Genomic DNA, 23,652 nt, shown 5'->3' with positions numbered 1-23,652 from the left:
TTAAGGGACTTCTATGATCTCAATTCATGCTAAACTAGATTCACACAATACATAATTTATTACACACTAAATTTGCATAGGATTCATGAATTTTGCAACCTCTATGTGAAAGAATAACGGTTTACGTTCTAGCCCGAAATGCGGGGTGTTACATATCACCTATGAAGTCATGTTTCGAAGGAATCAACCTATGACGCTTTGTGGGTACTCTGATAGTGATTGGGGTGGTTCCAAGGATAACTCGAAGTGTACTTCAGGGCACTATTTTAGTCTGTTTTAGTCTTGGTTCTGGGATTTTTTTATGGAGTTGTAAGAAACAGGACATTGTGGCTTAATATACTGCCGAAGCTGAGTTTGTGGCAGCTACAACAGCGGTAAATCAAGCATTGTGGCTGAAGAAAATTCTAATTGATCTACCTATGGAACCAACTGGAAGCATTGAAATGTTTGTGGACAACCAAGCAGCAATAGCTATTTATCACTATCCTGTGTTTCATGGAAAATTTCAGCACTTAAATATCAATATTTTCTTCCTGATAGAAGTTCAAAAAGATGGAGATGTGATTCTTGTCTACTGCAAAACGGAAGAACAAAGGGCTGATATATTCACTAAGCCTTTACCAGTCATCAAATTCAAGCTTCTCAGACAGAAAACTGGAGTTTGCATTTCGTAAAGAAAGGAAAAGTGTTGAGAGTTGCTTCAGGAATGCATGTCTTTCTTTGTTTTTTTTCTCTCCAGTTTTTTTACGTACAATCCTAGTTAAATTAGGAGTCCTATCTTCTGTAGAAAATAATTAATTATTTTAATTTTGGTAGAAATAGGTTGTTTCTTTGTCCTATTTTTAGTTTTAATAGCAACTATTTAAGTTAACCAGCTGATGATTAATGAGACACGGCTTTTACAAGAAAATAATCAGCCATATTCTATTCTACAAACTCCATCTCTGTTTAGTCGGCTAGCTTTTGAATTGAATTCCTGCGTTATTTCCCTTTAACGGTTTTAAACCAACACCGTATATGTCCATATCAGATATTCTCATACACGGTACTTTATACACTTCCATATCATATACGTGTGTGATCATTTTTCCTTTTGCTCCTATGGTGATTCATGCTCTTTCCCAGGTTTTGCTCCAGTTAGGCTGTTGTTGGAATTTTCTTTGTGAGATTTTCTTGAAAGTCTTGAATTGATTCCGTATGATTGATATTGTTGCAAGTTTTGTGCCGGCCATCATGTTATTGAATGTTTGTTTCCTTTAACAAGATATTCTTGGATATCTTTAGTTGATTCCCCAGAGATTCTGCATCTTTGATGTATCTTCAGTATCTTCTCCTTCCATCGAGATCTTCAATATCTTGCAAATATTTACTCATTAGTTTATCATTATTAAAATATAGAACATAAGTATAGGAAGCTAACATGAATATCTCTCTTCTATATTATAGGAAGCTAACATGAATGTCTCTCTCTTTTTAAGGAGATTCAAGTCCAATGCGGCATAATCTACACTGATCTAGCGGTGTCACTCTAGACTTTTTCCCTCCAGGATACAATACCACAATAACGTCGTATAACTCAAACAACTCTGAATTAATTGAGGAATCCAGAGTTCCACCAAAAGAACACCTTCATTCAACATATAATTACTTGCTTTTGTATATTGAATATTTTCTTTATCTCTACTTTCTCTTTCACTACACTACTCCCTAATATGAACATAATATAATACTTCTCATCTATTACAGCACAAAGAAGAAAACACCCTTTATGTAGGTGTAGGATTTCTTCCACAAAAACATGTCAAGAAGGCGGATAGTCATTTGAGGAGCAGTGGGACAATTAGTAGGAGATAATGCTAGTTAGAACATGTCATTGTGGTTTACATAAGTTACAATAGCAACACTTTCTCCACTTTATTCCTATTAATTATCATACACTTTAATATTCTAATTATAAAATTAAAAATGCACAACATGCACCAACATATATCTATATATACTCCGTATTTATTCTTGCTCAATGAACATCTTACATATGGTTATTTATATAAGTTAGTGAAAGACTCCTTTTTGATTCTTCTTTCTTGGTCTTCCACCTGAACAAATTAAAAATACTTTATTGTTTCTTTAGTTGTGTTATTTGTCTTTAGATGACTTAATTTATTAATAAAGGAAAGTTATTCCTTTTTTCCATAAAATATGTTTGAATGGAAAATTCTCATATATATAGATTTTAAAATCAGAATGAGCAAGAGACCTCTTTGCTATTTAAAGTCTCAAAACCACATCATTGCTAGTCATATCCATATTCCTACCAATTTATGCAATTATGGAGAAAGCTTTCACCTCTTTTCTCTTGTTGCTTCAGTACTTTATTATAAGTAGTTCAGCCATGACCCAATTTAACATCTCCACTGATCAATTACCTCTTCTTTCCCTGAAATCTAAAATCATTTCGGACCCCTTTCACTTCTTGGATGAAAGTTGGTCTCCAGCTACATCTGTTTGCCATTGCGTCGGAGTCACTTGTGGCTGTCGTCACCAGTGAGTGAAGTCCTTGAATCTTTCTAATATGGCTCTTACAGGCAGAATTCCACAAGATCTTGGAAACCTCTCATTCCTTGCTTCTCTTGACTTGGGATGCAACAACTTCCAGGAAATTTGACTCAAGAAATGGCACGCTTGCTTCTGATTAAGTTTCTTGATTTAATTTTCAACAACTTTAGAGGGGAGGTTCCTTCTTGGTTTGGATTCTTACACGAACTTCAATTTCTAAGCCTTAAGAATAATAGTTTTACCGGCCCCCTTCCCTCATCATTTTTTAACATTTCAAAGCTTGAAATGTTGAATTTGGCATTCAATTCCGTAGGTCATATCCCTGTGTCTCTTTCGAATGCCTCAAGGTTGGAGAGGTTAGAATTATCTAGCAATTTAATTCAAGGAAGCATTCCAAACGAAATCAGCAATCTTCACAAACTGAACTGGTTGGCCATAAAATATAATCAACTTACGGGTTCTATACCATTAACAGTTTTCAATATTTTTAGAATCGAAGTCATTTCATTTACTGGCAATAGCTTATCAAGAAGTCTTCCCAATGGTTTATGCAATGGTCTTCCGAATCTCAAAGGTCTTTATCTATCAATAAACAAGCTTCATGGTCATATTCCCACGAGCTTGTCAAATTGTTCACAACTTCAACTATTAGGTTTATCGGAAAATGAGTTTGATGAACCAATACATAGTGAAATTGGAATATTGAGTAAATTGCAGCAATTGTATCTCGGAACTAACCATTTCACAGGTATGTTTTCTCTTATGAATGCTAGTAATATTTTATCTAGAGATAATACCTGTAAAGCCCCGCAATTCGTGCTACAATATAGACCATTATTTTGATGCGTTGCTAATCCTGAAGCCATAAAATCCTATGCCAATACGGCATGTTAATTATTGTGTATCATGTTAATCCTCTCAATCTTGAATTTAGACCATAGAGGTCCTTCAACTCAAGGACGAGTTGGAACTATTTCGATCGACTAAGTTTTAGTGGACGTTGTAAAGTGTGTCAGCTTCCTTCGACCATAACACTCTGTATATGTCAAATTAGGGAACCTACTATGTGTCAAATGATAGGTATTCGAGTTAGCTTTCCAACGATACCAATTTGACTAAAATCCGACACCCAAGCAAGAAGTTATGACCATTTAAAGTGATAAGCGATGCCTAACCAATCGCCCATGTCCACTGGAAAGCATAGGCGATAGCCTAGGCGGCGCCTATGTAAACATAGGTGATAGCCTAGGCGGCGCCTATGTGAACATAGGTGATAGCCTAGGCGGCACCTATGTGAAGATAGGCAATGGGATGGGCGGCGCCTATGTAAGGAATTCTGGTGATTTAAACACTCCATGTTGAGGACAAAGTGGTCCTTTTCCACCCTTACTTAGCCCTAAAACAGGAGATTTAGTTCCAAGGACCCCAAAATTCATATTCTTTCATCAAAAGTGCTCAATATTCTCCTTAGGGTTTCAAAAATAAAAACTCAAATAGTTCAAGATTTGACCATAGGTTTTCAAAGATAATTACATATTTGGAATTAACAATCCGCAAACTTCAAGAAACACCTATTATCCTTGGAAATAGAGGTATGTGGGGTTATCCAAAAATCTCATGGGTGTAGTCTTTATGAAAATGCAAGCTTTTAAATGGGGGTTTTCAATCAAATGCTAATATCTTGCTTTCAATATGACAGTTGGTGTAAATTATGTAGGGTATTCCACATACCTAGCTCAGTTACATTTCATTATTGTTGAGAAAAACTATTGCATTACACCCATGTGCTTTCAAATGATTTGATACGAAATTGCTTTATAATGGCTCTCAACTATACTTTGTAAAAATATTATGTTTTGTTTTGATATCTCTGCGTGCCAGTACTTTTGTGCTGACCCCCCTCCCCTCTCCAACCTCTCAGGTTCAGAGGTCTAGTCTAGGGGTCAAGAGAATCAATAGAACTTTCAGACAGAATTGTAGAGACAAGTGGTGAGCCTTCTATGTTTCAAAAGGTCTTATGTCCTGCAGTCTTTTTATCTTATATTCAGTTTTTGGGTCTACTGGGGGCCTTGTCCCAGTTTTCAGATAGACATTGTTTCAGTCATTTGTTAGATATTTTTGCAGACAGTTGTTCAGAGGATAATTGATGTTGAGGGAACATTATCTCCCTGTTATTGTCTCTTTTCATTTTTATGACCATATTTCCGAATTATTGTGTTATTTTTGCATTTCTTTGATCATATGAATTAGGTGCATGATTACCAGACTTATAGGGGTGTTTTGGGCCTCAATGGTTCAAAATGCTCGTCACGGCCAGGCCCTGGTTTGGGTCATGACAAACTTGGTATCAAAGAATGGTTCATGGTCCCAAGGTGTCTGCAAAATCGCGTCGGATAAAGTCTTGTTTATGGGTTTATAGCGTGCCACACTTATAAGCAGAAGGCTGCTAGGCGTTTAGGAAATGTTTCTCTTCTTTGTGTTTTAGTTTGTGCTTCAGAGTCTGAACTGTCCCCTAATCAATGATCACTTGTGTTTCAGAAACATAGTTATGCCTCCATATTGTATCATCAATCAGAATGCTCAGGCAGATAAGGTCCGTCCTACCCATAGAATACGGACTCGTAATAGGGCTCACACTTCAGAATTTGTCCCTACTCCAGCAGTCCCTCCAGTCCTGACCAATCCATCTCAGGCTTCGTAGACTAATGTCAACCGTCCCCCAACTGCTCAGGGAGATATTTCAAATGCATAATTCAGACGGTCTATTCATATGCTGACATAGTTGGTAGCCAACCAAGCTCAATGATCGGAAGATGTTGGGTCTGCGTCTGTTACATCTGAGGCTACTAGAGTCAGACATTTCATGAAGATGAACCCACCTAAGTTCACTGGCACCAAGGTGGAGAAAGGTCCACAGGAGTTCGTGGATGAGATGGAAAAGATCTTTAAGGTGATGCATGTGGATGAGGTTGAAGGGGTAGAGCTAGCAACCTATCAGCTCAAGGACATTGCGATCAGTGGTATGCCGACTGAGAAGATGAAAAAGGTGAAAGTGTTGATAGATTCTTTCCTCTGGAGTTGAGAAAGGCCAAAGCGGAAGAGTTTATGAGTCTGAAGTAGGGAAGTATGAGTGTCCAAGAGTACACTTTGAAGTTTAATAAACTAGCCCGCTACGCACCAGAGTTGACTAGTAATATGAGGGCCCAGATGAGGAAGTTTGCATCTGGCCTTGTTGATGCCCTGGTACTTGAGTGCCAGGGGGCTATGTTGAATAAGGAGTTAGACTCTGCTCGACTGACCGTTCATATGCATCAAGTGGAAGAGAAGAAGAAAAAGATTGATGAATCGATAGAGAAAGACAGACAGGCTAAGAGAGCTAGATCCACAGACCAGTACCAGAGTCAGCCGCAGAGTGGTAACTAGGGTAATAAGTGGTCGAAGAAGAAGAAGAAGTTTTGGAATAATGCACAGTCAACAGCCAGTACCCCAGCACCCAAACCACCGACAGATAGAAAAACTCAGAATTTTTAGACTCCTCATGGGTCCAAAGCTCTAGGTACACAGTCTCAGAGCAGTGTGGCCCAGCGGCATCGTACTCATCCGCGGTGTGAGGTTTGCGGAAGGAATCATCTAGGGAAGTGCTGGTTTGAGGGGAGAAACTGCTATACTTGTGGCAAAGTGGGTCACCTTTAAAGAGATGCCTATCTGGTGGAATAAATGCGGGGGGAGGAGGGGCTAAGTTCCAAGCCGCCTTCACAGCTCTTTTTCCTAATGGTGCCCCTTCAGCTGCCGAAAGCGGTCGCAATCAGTTATATTCTTTGACTAACTGCCAGGAGGTGGAAGCTTCACCAGATGTTGTCATTGGTATGTTACGAATCTTTTCTCGTGATGTTTATGCATTGCTTGAGTGGTTGTTGGTTTTGGGTTTGAGCCCAAAGTTATTGTAGAACCCTTCTCTATTTCTACTCTTTTAGGTGATTCTGTTGTTCCTAAAAGGGTATATATAAATTGTGTCGTGCCTATTCATGGTAGGGAAACTATGGCAGACCCTATAGAACTGGATATGATACACTTTGATGCTATCCTTGGGATGGAATGGCTCCATTCATGTTATGCCACCCTTGATTTCAGAACCCAAAAGGTCACTTTTTCTTTCCCGAATGAGACACCAGTTGTTTGGGCAGGGAGTTCTGTGGAACCTAGAGGCCACTTTATTCTGTGGAACCTAGAGGCCACTTTATCTCTTATCTTAGAGCCCGAAAGCTTATCTCCAAAGGTTGTATGTATCATCTGATCCAAGTAAAAGATTCAAAAGTTGGAAACCTTCCTCTGCAGTCAGTCCCTGTAGTGAATGAATTCCCAGAAGTCTTTCCCAAAGATCACCAAGGGATACCCCCTGATAGGGAGATAAATTTTGGCATTGATGTGTTGCCAGGCACTCATCCTATTTCTATTCCGCCATATAGAATGGCTCCCACAGAACTAAAGGATTTAACCAAACAGCTTGCAGACCTCCTAGACAAAGGTTTTATTCATCCTACTATTTCCCCATGGGGTGCACCCTTGCTCTTCGTGAGAAAGAAGGATGGGTCCCTTCGGATGTGCATAGATTACCGTCAGCTGAATAAGGTCACGATTAAAATTAAATATCCTCTTTCTAGGATTGATGACCTTTTTGACCAGCTTCAGGGTGCCAAGTGTTTTTCAAAAATAGACCTTCGTTTGGGTTATCATTAGTTGAAAGTTAGGGAGTCAGACATACCCAAGACAGCCTTCCGAACCCGATATGGTCATTACAAATTTCTAGTCATGTCCTTCGGGTTGACTAATGTCCCTGCAGCCTTCATGGATCTTATGAATAGAGTGTTCCATCAGTTTCTTGACTTGTTCGTCATTGTATTTATTAATGATATTCTGATCTATTCTAAGAGTAAAGAGGATCACGCTAATTACCTCCGAATTATATTTCAGAGCCTTAAGGATCATTAGCTGTATGCCAAATTTTCTAAGTGTGAATTTTGGTTAGACGTTATTGCCTTCCTAGGGCATATTGTGTCTAATGACGCGATAAGAGTGGATGCCCAGAAAGTTGAAGTAGCGAGAAAATGGCCCAGACCCACGACTCTAATTGATATTTAGAGCTTCTTGGGTTTGGCGGGGTATTACAGAAGGTTCGTAGAGAGTTTTTCTTCCATAGCTTCTCTGCTTACTAAACTGACTTAGAAAAAGATGAAGTTTGTGTGGTCTGACTTGTGTGAAAATAGTTTTGAGAAATTAAAGGACAAGCTGACTACTACTCCTGTTTTGACCCTTCCCGAGGGTGTAGATGATTTTGTGGTTTATTGTGATACATCCCGTGTGGGACTTGGTTGTGTATTGATGTAGCATGGTAAGGTGATAGCTTATGCATCTAGGCAGTTAAAGGTTCATGAGCGCAATTACCCCACTCATGACTTAGAGTTAGCAGCCGTGGTGTTTGCACTTAGAATCTGGAGGCACTATCTCTATGGAGTGCATGTTGATATTTATACTGATCATAAAAGTTTACAGTATGTTTTCTCACAGAAAGAATTAAACCTTAAGCAGAGGCGTTGGATGGAGGTTTTAAAAGACTATGATATGAGTCTGCATTACCATCCAGGCAAGGCAAATGTTGTAGCTGATGCCCTCAGCAGGTTGTCTATGGGCAACCTTTCTCATGTAGAAGAAGGAAAGAAAGAGATGGTGAAGGATATTCACCGCCTTGCAAATCTGGGGGTGCGACTCTTAGATTCTGAAGATGGAGGGGTAATTGTCCATGAGTTAGCTAAGTCATCTCTTTGTGCTGAAGTTAAGGAGAAGCGGGTTGAAGATCCCATCTTGATGCAAATCAAGAAAGATGTGGGTCAACAAAAGGTTATGTCGTTTGAAATTAGTGGCGATGGTATTCTGAGATTTCAAGGTAGGTTGTTTGTTCCAAATGTCGATGGGCTATGGGAAAGAATCATTAATGAGGCACACACTTCAAGGTATGTCATTCACCCAGCTTCTACTAAGATGTACCATGATCTGAAAACCTTGTATTGGTGGAATAACATGAAATGTGATGTAGCTGATTTTTTGTCCAAGTGTCTGAACTGTCAGCAAGTGAAGGTAGAACCCATGAGGTCGGGTGGTACTTCCCAAGAGATAGCCCTGCCTTTATGGAAGTGGGAGATGATAAATATGGACTTCATTACAGGACTTCTGAGAGCTCGAAACCAGTACGATTCTATATGGGTGATTATAGATCGGTTGAACAAGTCAGCACACGTTTTGCCTGTGAGAACTAATTATTTAGGAGAGGTTTATGCTAGATTTAAATTGAGGAGATAGTTCGATTGCATGGGGCACCAGTGTCCATTATATCCGATAGAGGTACGCAGTTTTCATCTCAGTTCTGGAGATCTTTATCGAAGGGTTTAGGTACACAAGTGAATTTAAGCACAGCTTTCCACCCTCAGATGGATGGGCAAGCTGAGCGTACCATTCAGACCCTCGAAGATATATTGAGGGCATGCGTTATTGATTTCAAAGGTATTTGGTTAGATCACCTGCCACTGGTTGAATTTTCTTACAATAATAGTTACCATGCCAGCATCAAGATGGCCCCTTTTGAGGCTTTGTATGGGAGGAGATGTAGGTCTCCGATAGGATAGTATGAAGTGGGTGATACTTAGTTGTATAGGCCTGATCTTGTTCACCAAGTGATGGATAAAGTGAAGATCATTAGAGAATGACTCAAAACTGCTCAGAGTCGTCAAAAGTCCTATGTCGATGTTCGGAGAAGAGAACTGGAGTTTGAAATTGGTGATTGGATGTTTCTCAAGGTTTCTCCTATGAAAGGAGTTATGTGGTTTGGAAAAAGGGGTAAATTGAGCCCTCATTATGTAGGGCCATATCAGATTTTGAAAAGGATTGGTACAGTTGCATATGAGTTAGATTTTCCTGTAAGTTTGGGTTCTGTTCATCCGGTATTCCATTGGAGATCATTCTATGGTATTTCCAGTAGAGGGTATCAAAGTGAAAAACTCCTTATCTTACAAAGAATACCCCATTGAAATTTTAGATCGCCAAGTTCGAAAGCTGAGGAGCAAAGAGATAGCCTCAGTAAAGGTGTTGTGGAGGAATCAGAAAGTCGAAGAAGCAACTTTTGAGTCAGAAGATGACATGAGAATTAGATATCTCAATTTGTTTGCTTCGATGGAGGAGGAGACAGAAGGTACTATTCCTATTGTATCTTTTGTAGTCCTTTATTATGCTTGAAATCGTGTCTATCTGTGTCCCGCATCATCATTCGGGGACGAATGATCCTAAGGGGGGATAATGTAACGCCCCGCAATTCGGGCAACAATATAGACCATGATTTCGATGCATCACGAAGCCATAAAATCCTATGCCAATATGGTATGTTAATTATTTTGTAGCATGTGAATCCACTCAAGCTTGAATTTAGACCATAGAGGTCCTTTAACTCAAGGACGAGTTGGAACTATTTTGATAGACTAAGTTTTAGTGGACGTTGTAAAGTGTGTCATCTTCCTTCGACCATAACTCTCTATATATGTCGAATTAGGGAACCCACTATGTGTCAAATGATAGGTATTCGCGTTAGCTTTCCAACGATACCAATTTGACTAAAATCCGACACCCGAGAAAGAAGTTATGACCTTCCAAAGTGATAAGGGACGCCTAACGAATCTCGCATGGCCACTGGAAAGCATAGGCGATAGCCTAGGTGGCGCCTATGTAAACATAGGCGATAGTCTAGGTGGCGCCTATGTGAACATAGGTGATAGCCTAGGTGGCGCCTATGTGAACATAGGCAATGGGATGGACGGCGCCTATGTAAGGAATTCTAGTGATTTAAGCATTCCGTGTTGAGGACAAAGTGGTCCTTTTCCACCCTTACATAGCCCTAAAACATGAGATTTAGTTCCAAGGACCCCAAAATACATATTCTTTCATCAAAAGTGCTCAAGATTCTCCTTAGGGTTTCAAAAATAAAAACCCAAATAGTTCAAGATTTGACCGTAGGTTTTCAAAGATAATTACATATTCGGAATCAACAATCCGCAAGCTTCAAGAAACACCTATTATTCTTGGAAATAGAGGTACGTGGGGTTATCCAAAAATCTCATGGGTGTAGTCTTTATGAACATGCATGCTTTTAAATGGGGGTTTTCAATCAAATGCTAATATCTTGCTTTCAATATGATTTCTAAGTCATTTTCCTTTTGTCATGGGAATTGTTTGCCTATATACTTCAATGGTTGAAACCATGGATATGTGTTTGAGATTTTCCATGGAAGTTGATAAATATGAATGATAAATTGTTTTCAAATTCCCATGATAATGTTTCGAAACTCCATATTATATTGTGACCAACAAAAGAGAGCGTGAATTTGAAATAAATATTGCTCACCACTTGTAAATGATGAAGCACCTTGGATTTTACATGATTATGCATATGTGGATGTGATATTGATGACTTGCAAGTCGGGTATGACGATACCCTACAGAATACTATACGTGATTGAATTAAATGAAATTTGAATGCATTGATTTTACATGAGAAAGGTGGATGCCCAAAGAAGGCGTTTGAGACACAAGGGCTCATCACTGGAATAATGTGTTTGCTGACACGGAATATTGGTACCAGGATAAGCGATCTGTGTACTTGACTTCATGTCATTCCAAAATTGGGACTATAGGTAGGAGCCCGAGCCAAGTGATCTTGGGCACTACCATTGGGTTGAGACACCATGTGTGGTCTTGAGTGTCTCTCCCTCACTTATACTCTAATCTCTGCAGCAACCAAGGTTTGACAGTTGGTGTAAATTATGTAGGGTATTCCACCTAGCTCAGTTGTATTTCATTATTGTTGAGAAAAACTATTGCATTTCACCCATGTGCTTTCAAATGATTTGATACGAAATTGCTTATATTGGCTCTCAACTATACTTTATAAAAATATTATGTTTTGTTTTGATATCTCTGCGTGCCAGTACTTTTGTGCTGACCCCCTCCCCTCTCCAACCTCTCAGGTTCAGAGGCCCAGTCTAGGGGTCAAGAGAATCAGTAGAACTTTCAGACATAATTGTAGAGACAAATGGTGAGCCTTCTATGTTTCGAAAGGTCTTATGTCCTGCAGTCCTTTTATCTTATATTCAGTTTTTGGGTCTACTGGGGGCCTTGTCCCAGTTTTCAGATAGACATTGTTTCAGTCATTTGTTAGAGATTTTCGCAGACAGTTGTTCAGATGATAATTGATGTTGAGGGAACATTATCTCCCCATTATTGTCTCTTTTCATATTTATGACCATGTTTTCGAATTATTGTGTTTTTTTTCTGCATTTCTTTGATCATATGAATTAGGTGCATGATTACCAGACAGATAGGGGTTTTTCGGGCCTCAATGGTTCAAAATGCTTGTCACGGCCAGGCCCTGGTTCGGGTCGTGACAATACCCAATTACCCCCTTAACTATACCCAAAAAGGCTATGACACACCTTAACTTAAAGGGGGTCCTATTACTCCTGAACTAATTAAAAGTGTAATTTTGACACCCTTAGTGCCTACGTGGCATATACATTGCAGAACACACTAAGTGTCCACGTAGGCCCACGTGTGTGCCATGTATGTGTCACGTAGGCACCACGTAGGCACTATGGGTGTCAAAATTACACTTTTAATTAGTTTAGGGGTAATAGGACCCCTTTAAGTTGAGGTGTGTCATAGCCTTTTTGTATATAATTCACGGGGGTAATTTGGTATTTTCTCTTTTATCTATTTACTCCAAAATAAAAAAATTAATTACATATTAACTGCAGGGATAATTCCACAAGAAATTGGAAATCTTATTAATTTGATGGAGTTGTGGATGGAGGTAAACCAGTCTCAATCTCCGTATTCAACATCTCGGACTTGCAAGTTTTGTCACTGGCGAGGAACAATCTTAATGGATTCTTACCACTAGATATTGGCAACTTAACCAAGATGAAATTTTTATATCTTGAACAAAATAGGTTTTCCGGTACGTAATCAAAGTGATAGCAAGAAGTACAACTTATGCTAGTTAACTCACTAGTATTCCTTTTTGTCCTTGTGTTGGCATGAGAAATACCCAAAGAGATGAGCAATCTCATTTAGTTGGAGGAAATTCTGCTTGATCTTAATGATATTAGTGGTCCACTTACAATGGAGATCTTCAACATATCAGGGCTAAGAATAGTTGATCTTTCATTCAACAATCTATCAGGAAGTCTCCCACAAAACTTAGGTTCGCTCTTACCCAACATTGAAGAGATTTATATGTCATTCGACAATCTTGTCAGAACTATTCCCCATTCTATCTCCAATTGTTCAGAACTTACTATTCTAGATCTTTCATACAACAAACTCACTGGCTTGATTCCTAGCTCTTGGATATTTGACTCATCTACGGTTCCTAAACAGGAGAGAAAACAATTTAACCAGCGACTCTTCGTTAAGCTTCCTTACTTCCTTAACCAATTGCAAAAATTTAACAACTCTATCTCTATCTTTCAACCCTCTAAACAGCATGTTTCCAGTATCTTTAGGGAACTTTTCCACATCTCTTATAAAATTTTACGCCAACAGTTGCAAGATCAAAGGGCTAATTCCAAATGATTTTGGGAACTTAAGCAGCTTATTAGACCTTGATCTTTCGGAGAACAGCTTGGCTGGTTCGATTCCCACGACAATTGGCAACTTGAGAAACATTCAGCACTTCAACTTCCGTATCAACAATCTTACAGGATTTATTGGTGATCATATATGTAAATTGCAGCATTTGGGTGAAATTTACTTGGGTCAAAATCAGCTTTCAGGATCTCTTCCTAATTGTTTAGGGAATATTACTTCCCTTAGGGAGATACATCTGGGTTCCAATAAATTGAGTTCCAATATACCACCAAGCATAGGGAACCTTCAGGATCTAGTGGTTCTTGACTTATCGTCAAACAACATGGTAGGTTCTTTGCCTCCAAAAATTGGAAATCTAAAGGCTGTGACACTGATAGATCTGTCGATGAATCAATTCTCAAATGGCATACCAAGAAAAATTGGAGGATTGCGAACTCTGGTGCACCTTTCTTTGAGACACAACAAGTTGCAAGGATCTATACCTGACTCAATGAGCATCAGGGTAGGTTTGGAATTCCTAGACCTTTCTCATAATAATTCCTATGTCTTTGGAAAAACTTCAAAACCTAAAGTATTTGAATGTTTCTGTCAACAAATTGTATGGTGAAATACCCTCTGGGGTCCTTTCGAGAAATTCTCGAGTAAGTTTTTCATCTACAATGAAGCATTGTGTGGTTCTTCAAGATTTAGTGTCCCGCCATGCCCAACTTCATCAAAGCACAAATCAATAGGAAAAAATTGCTAGTTCTATATCTTTTTCTAGGACTTGCAATTTTATTTGTTCCTATCATATTTGTGTTTGTATGGATAAGGTATAGAAGAGGTAAAAGAGCTCCTCAACAAGCAAATTCATTGTCTACCATAACACGAGAAAGAATTTCATACTATGAACTGCTCCAAGCAACAGATGACCGTAGTGATAGTAATCTGATTGGTTCTGGAAGTTTTGGCTCTGTTTACAAAGGCATTCTCAGATGTGGAACTGCCATTGCAGTTAAAGTGTTCAATTTGCAACTGGATGCGGCATTCAAGAGTTTTGATACAGAATGTGAATTTTTGCGTAACCTTCGCCATAGGTGACGAGACTAAGCATAATGATAGATGTGGCATGTGCTTTGGAATATCTTCACCATGGGTTCTCGTCGCCTGTGATCCACTGTGATCTGAAGCCTAGTAACGTCTTGCTGGATGAGGATATGGTCGCCCACCTCAGGTACTTTGGCATTTCAAAACTGCTTGGTGAAGATCAGGGTGATTTGTACACTAAAACCTTAGCAACATTGGATATATCGCCAGGTACGTCTCTTAGTTTTGCTGAATATTCCTTTCTTTTTATCCCACCTTGAAAGTATATTGCATCTTTAAATGAATTGTTTGACTGTAGAGTATGAACTGGAAGGACTAGTGTCAACAAAGTGTGACGTCTGTAGTTATGGGGTCATGTTGCTGGAAACGTTTACTACGAGAAAGCCTAATGAGTTTGAAGGAGATCTTAGCTTGACGCAATGGGTGAGTTATTCACTTCCAGATGCGGTAATGGACGTCGTGGATGCCAACTTGTTAACAGCAACAGGTAAAGGCTTACAGAAGGAGCTAGAAGTTGTAGCCATCAATCATGAAAGTAGCATTAGATTGTTGTGCTGAATCTCCAGCAAGAAGGACTAACATAAAAGATGTTGTAGGGATGCTACAGAAGATCGATGTTCAACTTCTTGCATGCTAAGCATGTTCTCGGAATCACTCGTTCCATATTATCTGTTTGTTGGAACTGTTTTCTAAATTGTTGGATTTTTGCTAAATTGTTGGATTTATGTGAAGATTGTTCTTTTTTATTTTGTTATTTTAGTACTTGGTTTGTGGATGATTCCTTTTCCAGAAATGCTAGCTGGTTACTATGAATCTTACTGTTTCCTCTTTAAATTGAATAACTAAAACCAAATTGTTCCTCTTGAAAATCTTGAAGCGGAATGAATTTGTTTTAGATTTTTAGAGGAATCAACTGTATGAACATATATAGGCAAATAATATAAGTGTTTTACATTGGAAACACTAACAGGACATATAACAAACATAATGGGCAATGATAAAAAATGCTACAGTATATATCAAAAAGCTATACGATGAAAAAAGGCAGCTAAGTGCACGAAGTATCTTGCATTCACGCGGGACACAGAGAAGGATTGCCCACAGGGATTGTAACACAGTCAACCTACCTGACACAAATAGCAATGACTGATTCCCCGACTCAAACTCGTGACGTATAGGTCATGTTCCTCTAAAAGCTTACATGATGATTACTGACGAAAAAAGATAATTTGCATTATCATTTTACTTTCTTTTTTCAATACAGTACCTATATGAAACTCTAATGAAGAAGAAAATCAAGCTCCATTCTTCAAGATTTTCCAAATCTACCAATTAAGACTACAAAACTTCATGTTTTTTTTTTTTTAAATTGAATATGGATCCTATGGGGCCAATTTTATTTATTTGAAAAGGAAAATAAATCCAAGTCCATACAAAAGAGAGCAGCCCAATAGTGACATGCCGTTGAAAAGAATAATAAAAAAAGTAAGAAAATGAAGAGGCAAAAGAATCAGAAGCTCCGCTAATTCCTCTCCATCATCCGATAATTATTGTGACGGATCCTTCACACCCTTCCTTATCTCTAACTATCTCCTTAGTTCGGATTCTTAAATTTGGCACTTGATGCTTAACTAAATTCAAAATCCTTCTGGCATGACTTGGTAATTCTGAAAAGGAATTAAAGACGAGTCTACCTGTATTATCAAAAGCAAAATTGGCTATGCAATCAGCCAAACAATTACCCTCTCTGAATACATGTTGGATGTGAACCTGACATAACTGTGAATATTCCTTTATAACTTCCACGATCCCAACAATGTTCCAGGGTACTTTCAACACTTTTGTAAGAATTTTAAGCATCATTAGTAAATCCGTTTCCAGAATAACTTTAGTAATCCCTTTTGTCACACAATGTGCTAGAGCCTCCTTTATTGCCATGGCTTCTGCTTCTAGACTTGTGCTTTCCTGAATTTCATCCCCTTGAGCATATATTAGATCACCAGTTCCTCAAGCAGAAACCGTAGGTTCTCCTACATGGATTGCCTCTTGATGCACCATCAGTGTTGCATTTTAGACATCCCTCCAGTGGTTTCCAGCAAATTGGAAGATGAAACAGTTTGGCTTTAAGGTTCTCTAAACATATCATAATATTCTGAGTCTGTTGGCAAATCATGTAGTTTTGGATGTAGAATTCTCCCGAGTCTCCATAGGTCAGCGTTGACCTTGAAAACTAAATGAGTAAATGATTATTTCTTTCCATGCTTTAACCTATTCCTCCTCTTCCATAGGTTCCAGATGATTACAGCTAGTACAGCTCTCAGAAGTAGCTTTAAATTTGAACAACATTTTCTTTCCCACCATTTACTGATCACTTGTGATAACTGTAAGCCTTCAATTTATATACCTGCAACATTAGCAAACAATTTCCACAACTTTACAGCTGTGTATGAGGATAGAAAAAGATGAGACAATGTCTCTATTTTAGGATTAGTGCAACACCAATACCTAGAAACCATGTGAACACCCATGTGTTGCACTACCTCATCCACGGCACCCTAAATTTCCACATTCTCCAAGTGAAAAAATACATTTTAAAAGGAAACTTATCACTCCATAAATATTTAAATATGTCTTCCTTCTGATCCTTTTGTCTAGTATACTCCCACGCACTCTTGTCTGAGAAACTGCCACTAGGTTCAAGCATCCACACTGGTTTATCTAGATTGTTTGTTTGCACTGGGGATCGGATATTTTTAATGATGAACAGTACATGCTCTTCAGGGAGAAATTCGCTCAACCTTTGCTCATTCCACCCATTTATAGTTGCAAAATGCCTAACTTGAATTTCCTCATCCCCTGCATCTGCGATGATGTGATATAATACTCCCATTGTGGTCCAGTTGTCATACCAAAAAATAGAATTCCCATTCTCAATCTTCCACCAAATTTGATGCTCAATGAGCTCTCTGACAAAGACTAGTTTTTTCCATAGAGGGGAAGCTCCCCTACATTGGGTCACTACTAGATGAAGCTTTTTGCAATATTTGTTGATCATGAAAGCTCCCAAGGTGACGGTCTACTCCTCAAGTTCCACCCAAGTTTACAAAAAAGCGCATTAGAAACATCGAAAAGAGACCTAAAACCGACTCCTAATTTAGGTAAGCATAAAGTGTCCCAACTCACCCAATGTCTACTCTTCTTATTGGTGGTATTCTTCCAGAAAAACATAGCAAAAAAGGTGTCTAAATGCCTTATTTCCCCTTTAGGGGGATTGAGTGCTGCTAATAAATGTATAGGGATGCCTTGAAGCACATGATTAATTAAAACAGCCCTACCTCCATATGAAAGAAACTTCCCCTTCCAACTCTGAACTTTGTTGCCTATTTTCTTCACAATAGCATCATAGTAACAAATTTTTTTCCTTCCATAAAAAATATGAAAACCTAAATAAATAAAAGGAAAAGTATCGTGTCTGATATGAGTGATTTCCTTTATTCTTGATACTATTCCTGTTTCTACCTTCTCATGAGTATAAAAGGCACTCTTATTGAGATTAATAAGCTGCCTGGATGCTGCCTCATACTTCTTCAGAACTTTCATCATGAGATTCATAGATCTCTTCTCTTCTGATACAAAGAGTATAGTGTCATCCGCATAGGCAAGATGATTAATCGAATCACTCCATTTAGATACCCCAAATCCTTTAAAATCATCCCTTTTATTAAGTACATTAAGACACCTAGATAAAGCCTCGGCTGTAATAATAAAAAGGGTAGATGATTCGATTAATCATCTTGCCTATGCGGATGACACTATACTCTTTGTATCAGAAGAGAAGAGATCTATGAATCTCATGATGAAAGTTCTGAAGAAGTATGAGGCAGCATCCCTTTTATTAAGTGCATTAAGACACCTAGATAAAGCCTCGGCTGTAATAATAAAAAGGGTAGGTGATAAAGGATCGCCCTGCTTCACACCCCTGGTGGATTTGAAAAAACCCTTTACCTGACCATTGATAAGAACATAATACCAATTATTGGCCAATAATCTGTATATCGTGTCAATTACCACCTCACTGAAGTCAAACTTTATAAACATCTTTGAAATGAATAACCATGAAAGCCTATCATAAGCTTTAGTCATGTCCAGCTTCACTATCACATTGGCTGTTTTGGTACTCAACCTGATATCTCTAGTGATTTCCTATGCCATTAGAATATTTTCCACAATGCTTCTACCCTTAATAAAGCCTATCTAATTAGGGGAGATAAGCTTGGGTAAATGAACTGCTAGTCTTTCATGAATAACCCTGGAGATGATTTTGTTCATGAAGTTACTGAGGCTGATGGGTCTGATATCAGAAAAGGTATTAACTTGATCCTTTTTAGGTAGTAAAATAAGATTTTTATGAGTGACAAATCTTGGTAACTCCTTGTGAAAATACTTTGCTAAGACTCCATTGATGGAGCTAAGAAAAGGAGAAGAATCAAAATTATAACTGCTTCAAAACTTGTTTGTTACAATCAGATTGTTGTACCTTATATAGGCAACAAAATATCTAATAACTACCTTTCTTCTAGAACACTCTATTTGATAGCTCTTTTCCACTCACTAATCATTTTCTAACAACCTATAACAACTTATACAGCTGACTCAACAATATGCTCCTAACTAGTTGATGCCTACTCCTATCAGTATTACACATCAGTGGAACCGGTAGTCGTGTATGTTCCAAAACACTCCCCCTCAAGCTGCAGGGTGCATAACATTCAGCACACTAAGCTTGCTAAGTAAGTAGGCATGTTGAGTAATACTTAGGCTCTTGGTAAGCAGAATAGTAAGTTGATCTGTAGAGTGAACATGTAGGGCCTTAATCAATCCATCCTTGATTTTGTCCCTAATGAAATGACATTCAATCTTAATGTGTTTGGTTCTCTCATAGAACACAGGGTTGTTGGCCAGTTGAATGGCTAAATTACTGTCACTATAAACTTAAATGGGGAGGTAGATAGGGACCTTAAGTTCCTTAAACAATCCAACCAGCTAAGTGAGTTCTACAACTGCTGAAGCCATGCTTCTGTACTCAGCTTGAGTAGAACTCCTAGAAACAGTGTGTTGCTTCTTGGACTTCCATGATATGAGTGATTCATCAAACTGAATAGCATAACCAGTAATTGGTATTCTGGTGTTTGGACAGGCAACCCAATCAGAGTCACACCAGCAAGTCAAAGTATTAGCAGGTTCAGCCTTTAACCAGACACCTTGGCCAACAAAATTTTTTAGGTACCTAACTACCCTAGTAGCTGCTTCCCAGTGAGAATTCTTGGGATGTTGCATGAATTGGCTAAGAGTCTACACAACAAAGTTAATGTCTGGCCTTGTAATAGTGGCATACATAAGCTTTCCAATAAGTCTTTAGTAAGAGGAAATATTAGACAACAGTTCATCACCTTGTGCACCTGTTTCTTGATCATACTCAATAGTGATGAGCCTGGCATTAGACTCTAAGGGAGTAATAGCAGGCTTAGCACCACTAAGACCTGTTTCAGCAATCAACTCTAGAATATAATTCCTTTGGTTCTGAATAATCCCTGATATTGATCTTAAAACTTCGATACCCAAAAAATACTTGAGATCCCCCAAGTCTTTCATCTTAAACTGTTGATGCAACTTTATTTTGGTAGCATTGATCAAGGAGGCACTGCTTCCAGTTATTAATAAATCATCAACATAAAGAAGAACTATAACAGTATCATTACCTTGATACAGGGTGAATAGGGAATAATCATGTGCACTTTAGGTAAAACCAGCATCAAGTAAGGCATGAGTAATCTTAAGATTCCACTGCCTGGAGGCTTGGTTAATACCATACAAGGATTTGATCAACTTACACACCTTGTGCTCCCCTGTCTTCTAAATCCTTCAGGCATTTCCATGTAAACTTTTTCTTCAAAATCCCCTTGGAGGAATGCATTATGCACATCCATTTGATGAAGATTCCAACCTTTAGATGCAACTAGTGCAATCACACATCTGACTATAACCATCTTAGCTACTGGTGAGAAGGTTTCATGATAGTCCAACCTTTCTTGCTGGTTATATCCTTTGGCTACTAACCTTGCTTTGAACCTCTCCACTTCACCATTTGCAAGATATTTGATTTTGTATATCCACTTGGAACCAACAGTATTCTTCCCTTTAGGTAGATCAACAATGACCCATGTGTTGTTAGCTTCTAAGGTTTGAACCTCTGATTTTATAGCTTTCACCCACCTTTTATCTGTTACAGCCTATTTATAGTGTTGAGGCTCGGTTAAAGTGGAGAATTTGAATAAATAGCACTGAAAGTAGGACTCAAATTTTTATAAGATAAGTTGTTGGCTAATGGATGTTTACATCTCTAATTTCGAGAAGTATCAACATAATCATGCATCCACACGGTGGTTTGCTTGTTCACGCAGGTCTACTGGAAAAGATTTGAGGTAGGGAACAGTTATCTTGACATGTTTCTTCATGAATGGTGCCAGGTGAAGCTGCACCAGGAACTTCAGCATTAGAAAAGCCATCCTCCTCAGTTGGAGCTCCTTCAGTAACACTTTTAGTATTTGTTTCATGAAATGTTTCTTCATCTATAGGAATCAAGAAGTCAGTAATATTTTCTCCAGATGAGGATGCTTGTGTATTTTGTGCTGGTGAGAAAGCAAAAGGAAATGTATCTTTATGAAACACAACATCTCTACTGACTAATAGTTTCTTTGAGGTGATATCCAGCAGTAAATACCCCTTTTGAGATTCTGAATATCCCACCAAGACTGCAGGTTTGGCCCTTTCTGTGAACTTATCACCTCTTAGAAGGATAGTCACATAGCACAAGCATCCAATACCCTGAGATGTGACAACTTGGGATCCTTGGAAAACATCAACTGAAATAGGCTCTTACCACTTAGAATAGAAGATGGTAACCTGTTCATTAGATATACTGCAGCCTTTACACATAGTCCCCAATACGTAATGGGAAAGTGAGACTGAAACTTGAGGGCTCTAGCTATGTTTAATATGTGTCTGTGCTTCCTCTCCACAACTCCATTCTATTGAGGAGTGTGAGGACAACTGGTCTGATGTAGTATGCCCAGGGACTGGAACAATGTCTTACATTAAGAGTTGATAAATTCAGTGCCATTATCAGATCTAATGGTTTTTACTATTATGCTAAACTGAGTTTTAATCATGGAAACAAATGTCTTAATGGCCACTATGACCTCAGACTTTAACTATAACAGGTGTACCCAAGTGTATCTACTATTGTCATCCACCATAGTCGAGAAGTAATACTTGTTGTTACAAGTAGAAGTTTTATATGGACCCCACAAATCTATGTGTACAAGTTCAAAACATGTAGAGCATCTAGTAGTACTTAAAGGGAATGACAATCTTGTCTGTTTAGCTAATGGACACACAAAAAATTTATTCAATATGTTTGCATCACTAGGATTCTTCATAATGTCTAAACACTTGAGAACCTGAGCAACAGGGTGTCCAAGTCTTTGGTGCCATAAGATGCAACTGGAAGTGGAGACTTCTGCAATAAATCTGTTGGCTTCTGATCTTGACTGATTAGTACCTCTTGTCTAGCCACCACCTTTAAGAACATATAGTTCACTCTTGCCTACCAATCCCCTTCACCTTGCCATTGAAGAGGTCCTGAAAAATACAAAAATCAGGAAAAAAAGAAACAAAACAAGAAAGTTCCTTGGTTATCTTGGCAACAGACAACAAATTGAGTTTGAAGTCTGAAACATGTAGAACATCTTTGATCATATCATCTATAAAAATGTGAGTTTCTCCAGTATGTGAGATTGTCACTTCATCACCTGTTGGAAGATGCAACTTATCCACATTATTGGAGTCTAATCTGGTACCTCCTTTGAACAAGTGTCTATGTGTAGACACATGATGTGTAGCACCTGCGTCTACAATCCAACTGTCCGAACATGCTTTGGAAAAGAAACATGTAGTAATGCCTGCCGTATTGACTTATTTCATATTTGTTGTGTCTTTGTTCAACATAGTTATAATCTGAGTGTATTCTTCCTCAGTGAATGTGTGAGGCTTGGCCTTTGGTGTGTGAGTCACTTTATGACTAGAACTATCAGCATCAACTTGACCAGCTACCATAGTTGAAGCCTGAGAAATAAACCTGTGACCAGTGTTTACAAAGTTGTTACCACCGTTGTTTGTGGATAGGTCGTTACTACTAGTATATTGTGATCTGAAATTATAGTTGTAACCTTGTTTCTTTCTTTTGTTCCAGTCATTTGGATACCCTACCAACTTATAGCAAGTTTTCTTGGCATAACCCAATAGATGGCAATAATTACACTTTCTGCCTCTATGGTTAGAGTTGCTTTGTCCAAAAACATAATTTCGATTCACTTGCATAGCAAGTGGTTCTGATCTATCATTCACAGTCATCATACATGTTGAATGTTGGATTTCATCCTCTATGAGCATAGCATAAGCTTGATTGAGAGTAGGAGTCACTCCTTTGAGCAATATCTGTCTTCTAGCTTGGTCATAGGACTCATTCAGGCCACTTAAAAACTGTAAAAGTCTAAGTTGACTCATATGATCTGAGTATTCTCTAGACGTAGGGCAATCACAACTAGGATTTGGCACTAGTACATCATACTCACTCTATAAACTCTTCAATTAAGTAAAATAGGCTGAGATTGAATCTGTACCTTGAGAGTGCATATTAATTTTGCGATGCAACTGGTATATACGTATACGATTCACCTTGTCATACCTCTCCTTCAAATCCTCCCAAACTGCACAAGCATTTGTGGCATAAACAATGCCAGATAATAGACTCTCACTCACAGTGTTCATTATCCAGGAAAGCACAATCACATTACATATTTCCCACTGCTCATGAAGTTCCTCTCTATATGATTCCTTGCGGCAGGCACCAATGACAAATCCAAACTTTCTCTTCCCTAAGAGAGCAATACGCATTGATTGACTCCATAAACTATAATTTTCTGAACTAGTTAACTTGATTGGAATAAGTACAGCACTGAAGCTCTCAGATGCACCAATGAAAAGTGGATCACTTTGATCAATTTTAGGTGCCATGATTGATAGAATGCAGTTGTAATATAGATCGAAATTGAGAAAAAAGAGTTGAAGGCAGAGATTTAACAAACGCAGAAAACTTAGTGAAATGCGATCAAAAAATACACACTTAGTGATGATGTTAAGTATGTCACATCGAAAGAGGAAAGGGTCCTTGGTCTCCTTATTTGGCTTGGGCAATCCTCCTCC

The 23,652-nt window shown here is 38.5% G+C and overlaps 1 protein-coding gene across 1 annotated transcript; it reads left to right on the top strand.

The window, feature by feature from the left end:
- The first annotated feature begins 2,477 nt into the window (after positions 1-2,477).
- LOC124897658 (receptor kinase-like protein Xa21) lies at positions 2,478-14,322 on the top strand. Its single transcript, XM_047410813.1, has 5 exons — positions 2,478-2,544; positions 2,657-3,304; positions 12,408-12,483; positions 13,198-13,845; positions 14,055-14,322. Exons 1-5 carry the CDS (start codon positions 2,478-2,480, stop codon positions 14,320-14,322), a joined length of 1,707 nt encoding a protein of 568 aa, XP_047266769.1.
- Positions 14,323-23,652: the final 9,330 nt, after the last annotated feature.

The sequence above is a fragment of the Capsicum annuum genome, chromosome 4 (genome assembly GCF_002878395.1).
Source record: "Capsicum annuum cultivar UCD-10X-F1 chromosome 4, UCD10Xv1.1, whole genome shotgun sequence".
Classification (NCBI taxonomy): Eukaryota; Viridiplantae; Streptophyta; class Magnoliopsida; order Solanales; family Solanaceae; genus Capsicum; species Capsicum annuum.
Note: the sequence above shows the minus strand (reverse complement) of the source record. Positions and strands in the feature narration are given on the sequence as shown.

Excerpts from the sequence above, each read along its gene's own strand:
- LOC124897658 (XM_047410813.1), top strand. The coding sequence starts at position 2,478 with ATGAAAGTTGGTCTCCAGCTACATCTGTTTGCCATTGCGTCGGAGTCA. Across the intron at positions 3,305-12,407 it reads CGGAACTAACCATTTCACAG|GGATAATTCCACAAGAAATT; the intron begins GTATGTTTTCTC and ends TATTAACTGCAG. Across the intron at positions 12,484-13,197 it reads GTAAACCAGTCTCAATCTCC|TTGCAAGATCAAAGGGCTAA; the intron begins GTATTCAACATC and ends TTACGCCAACAG.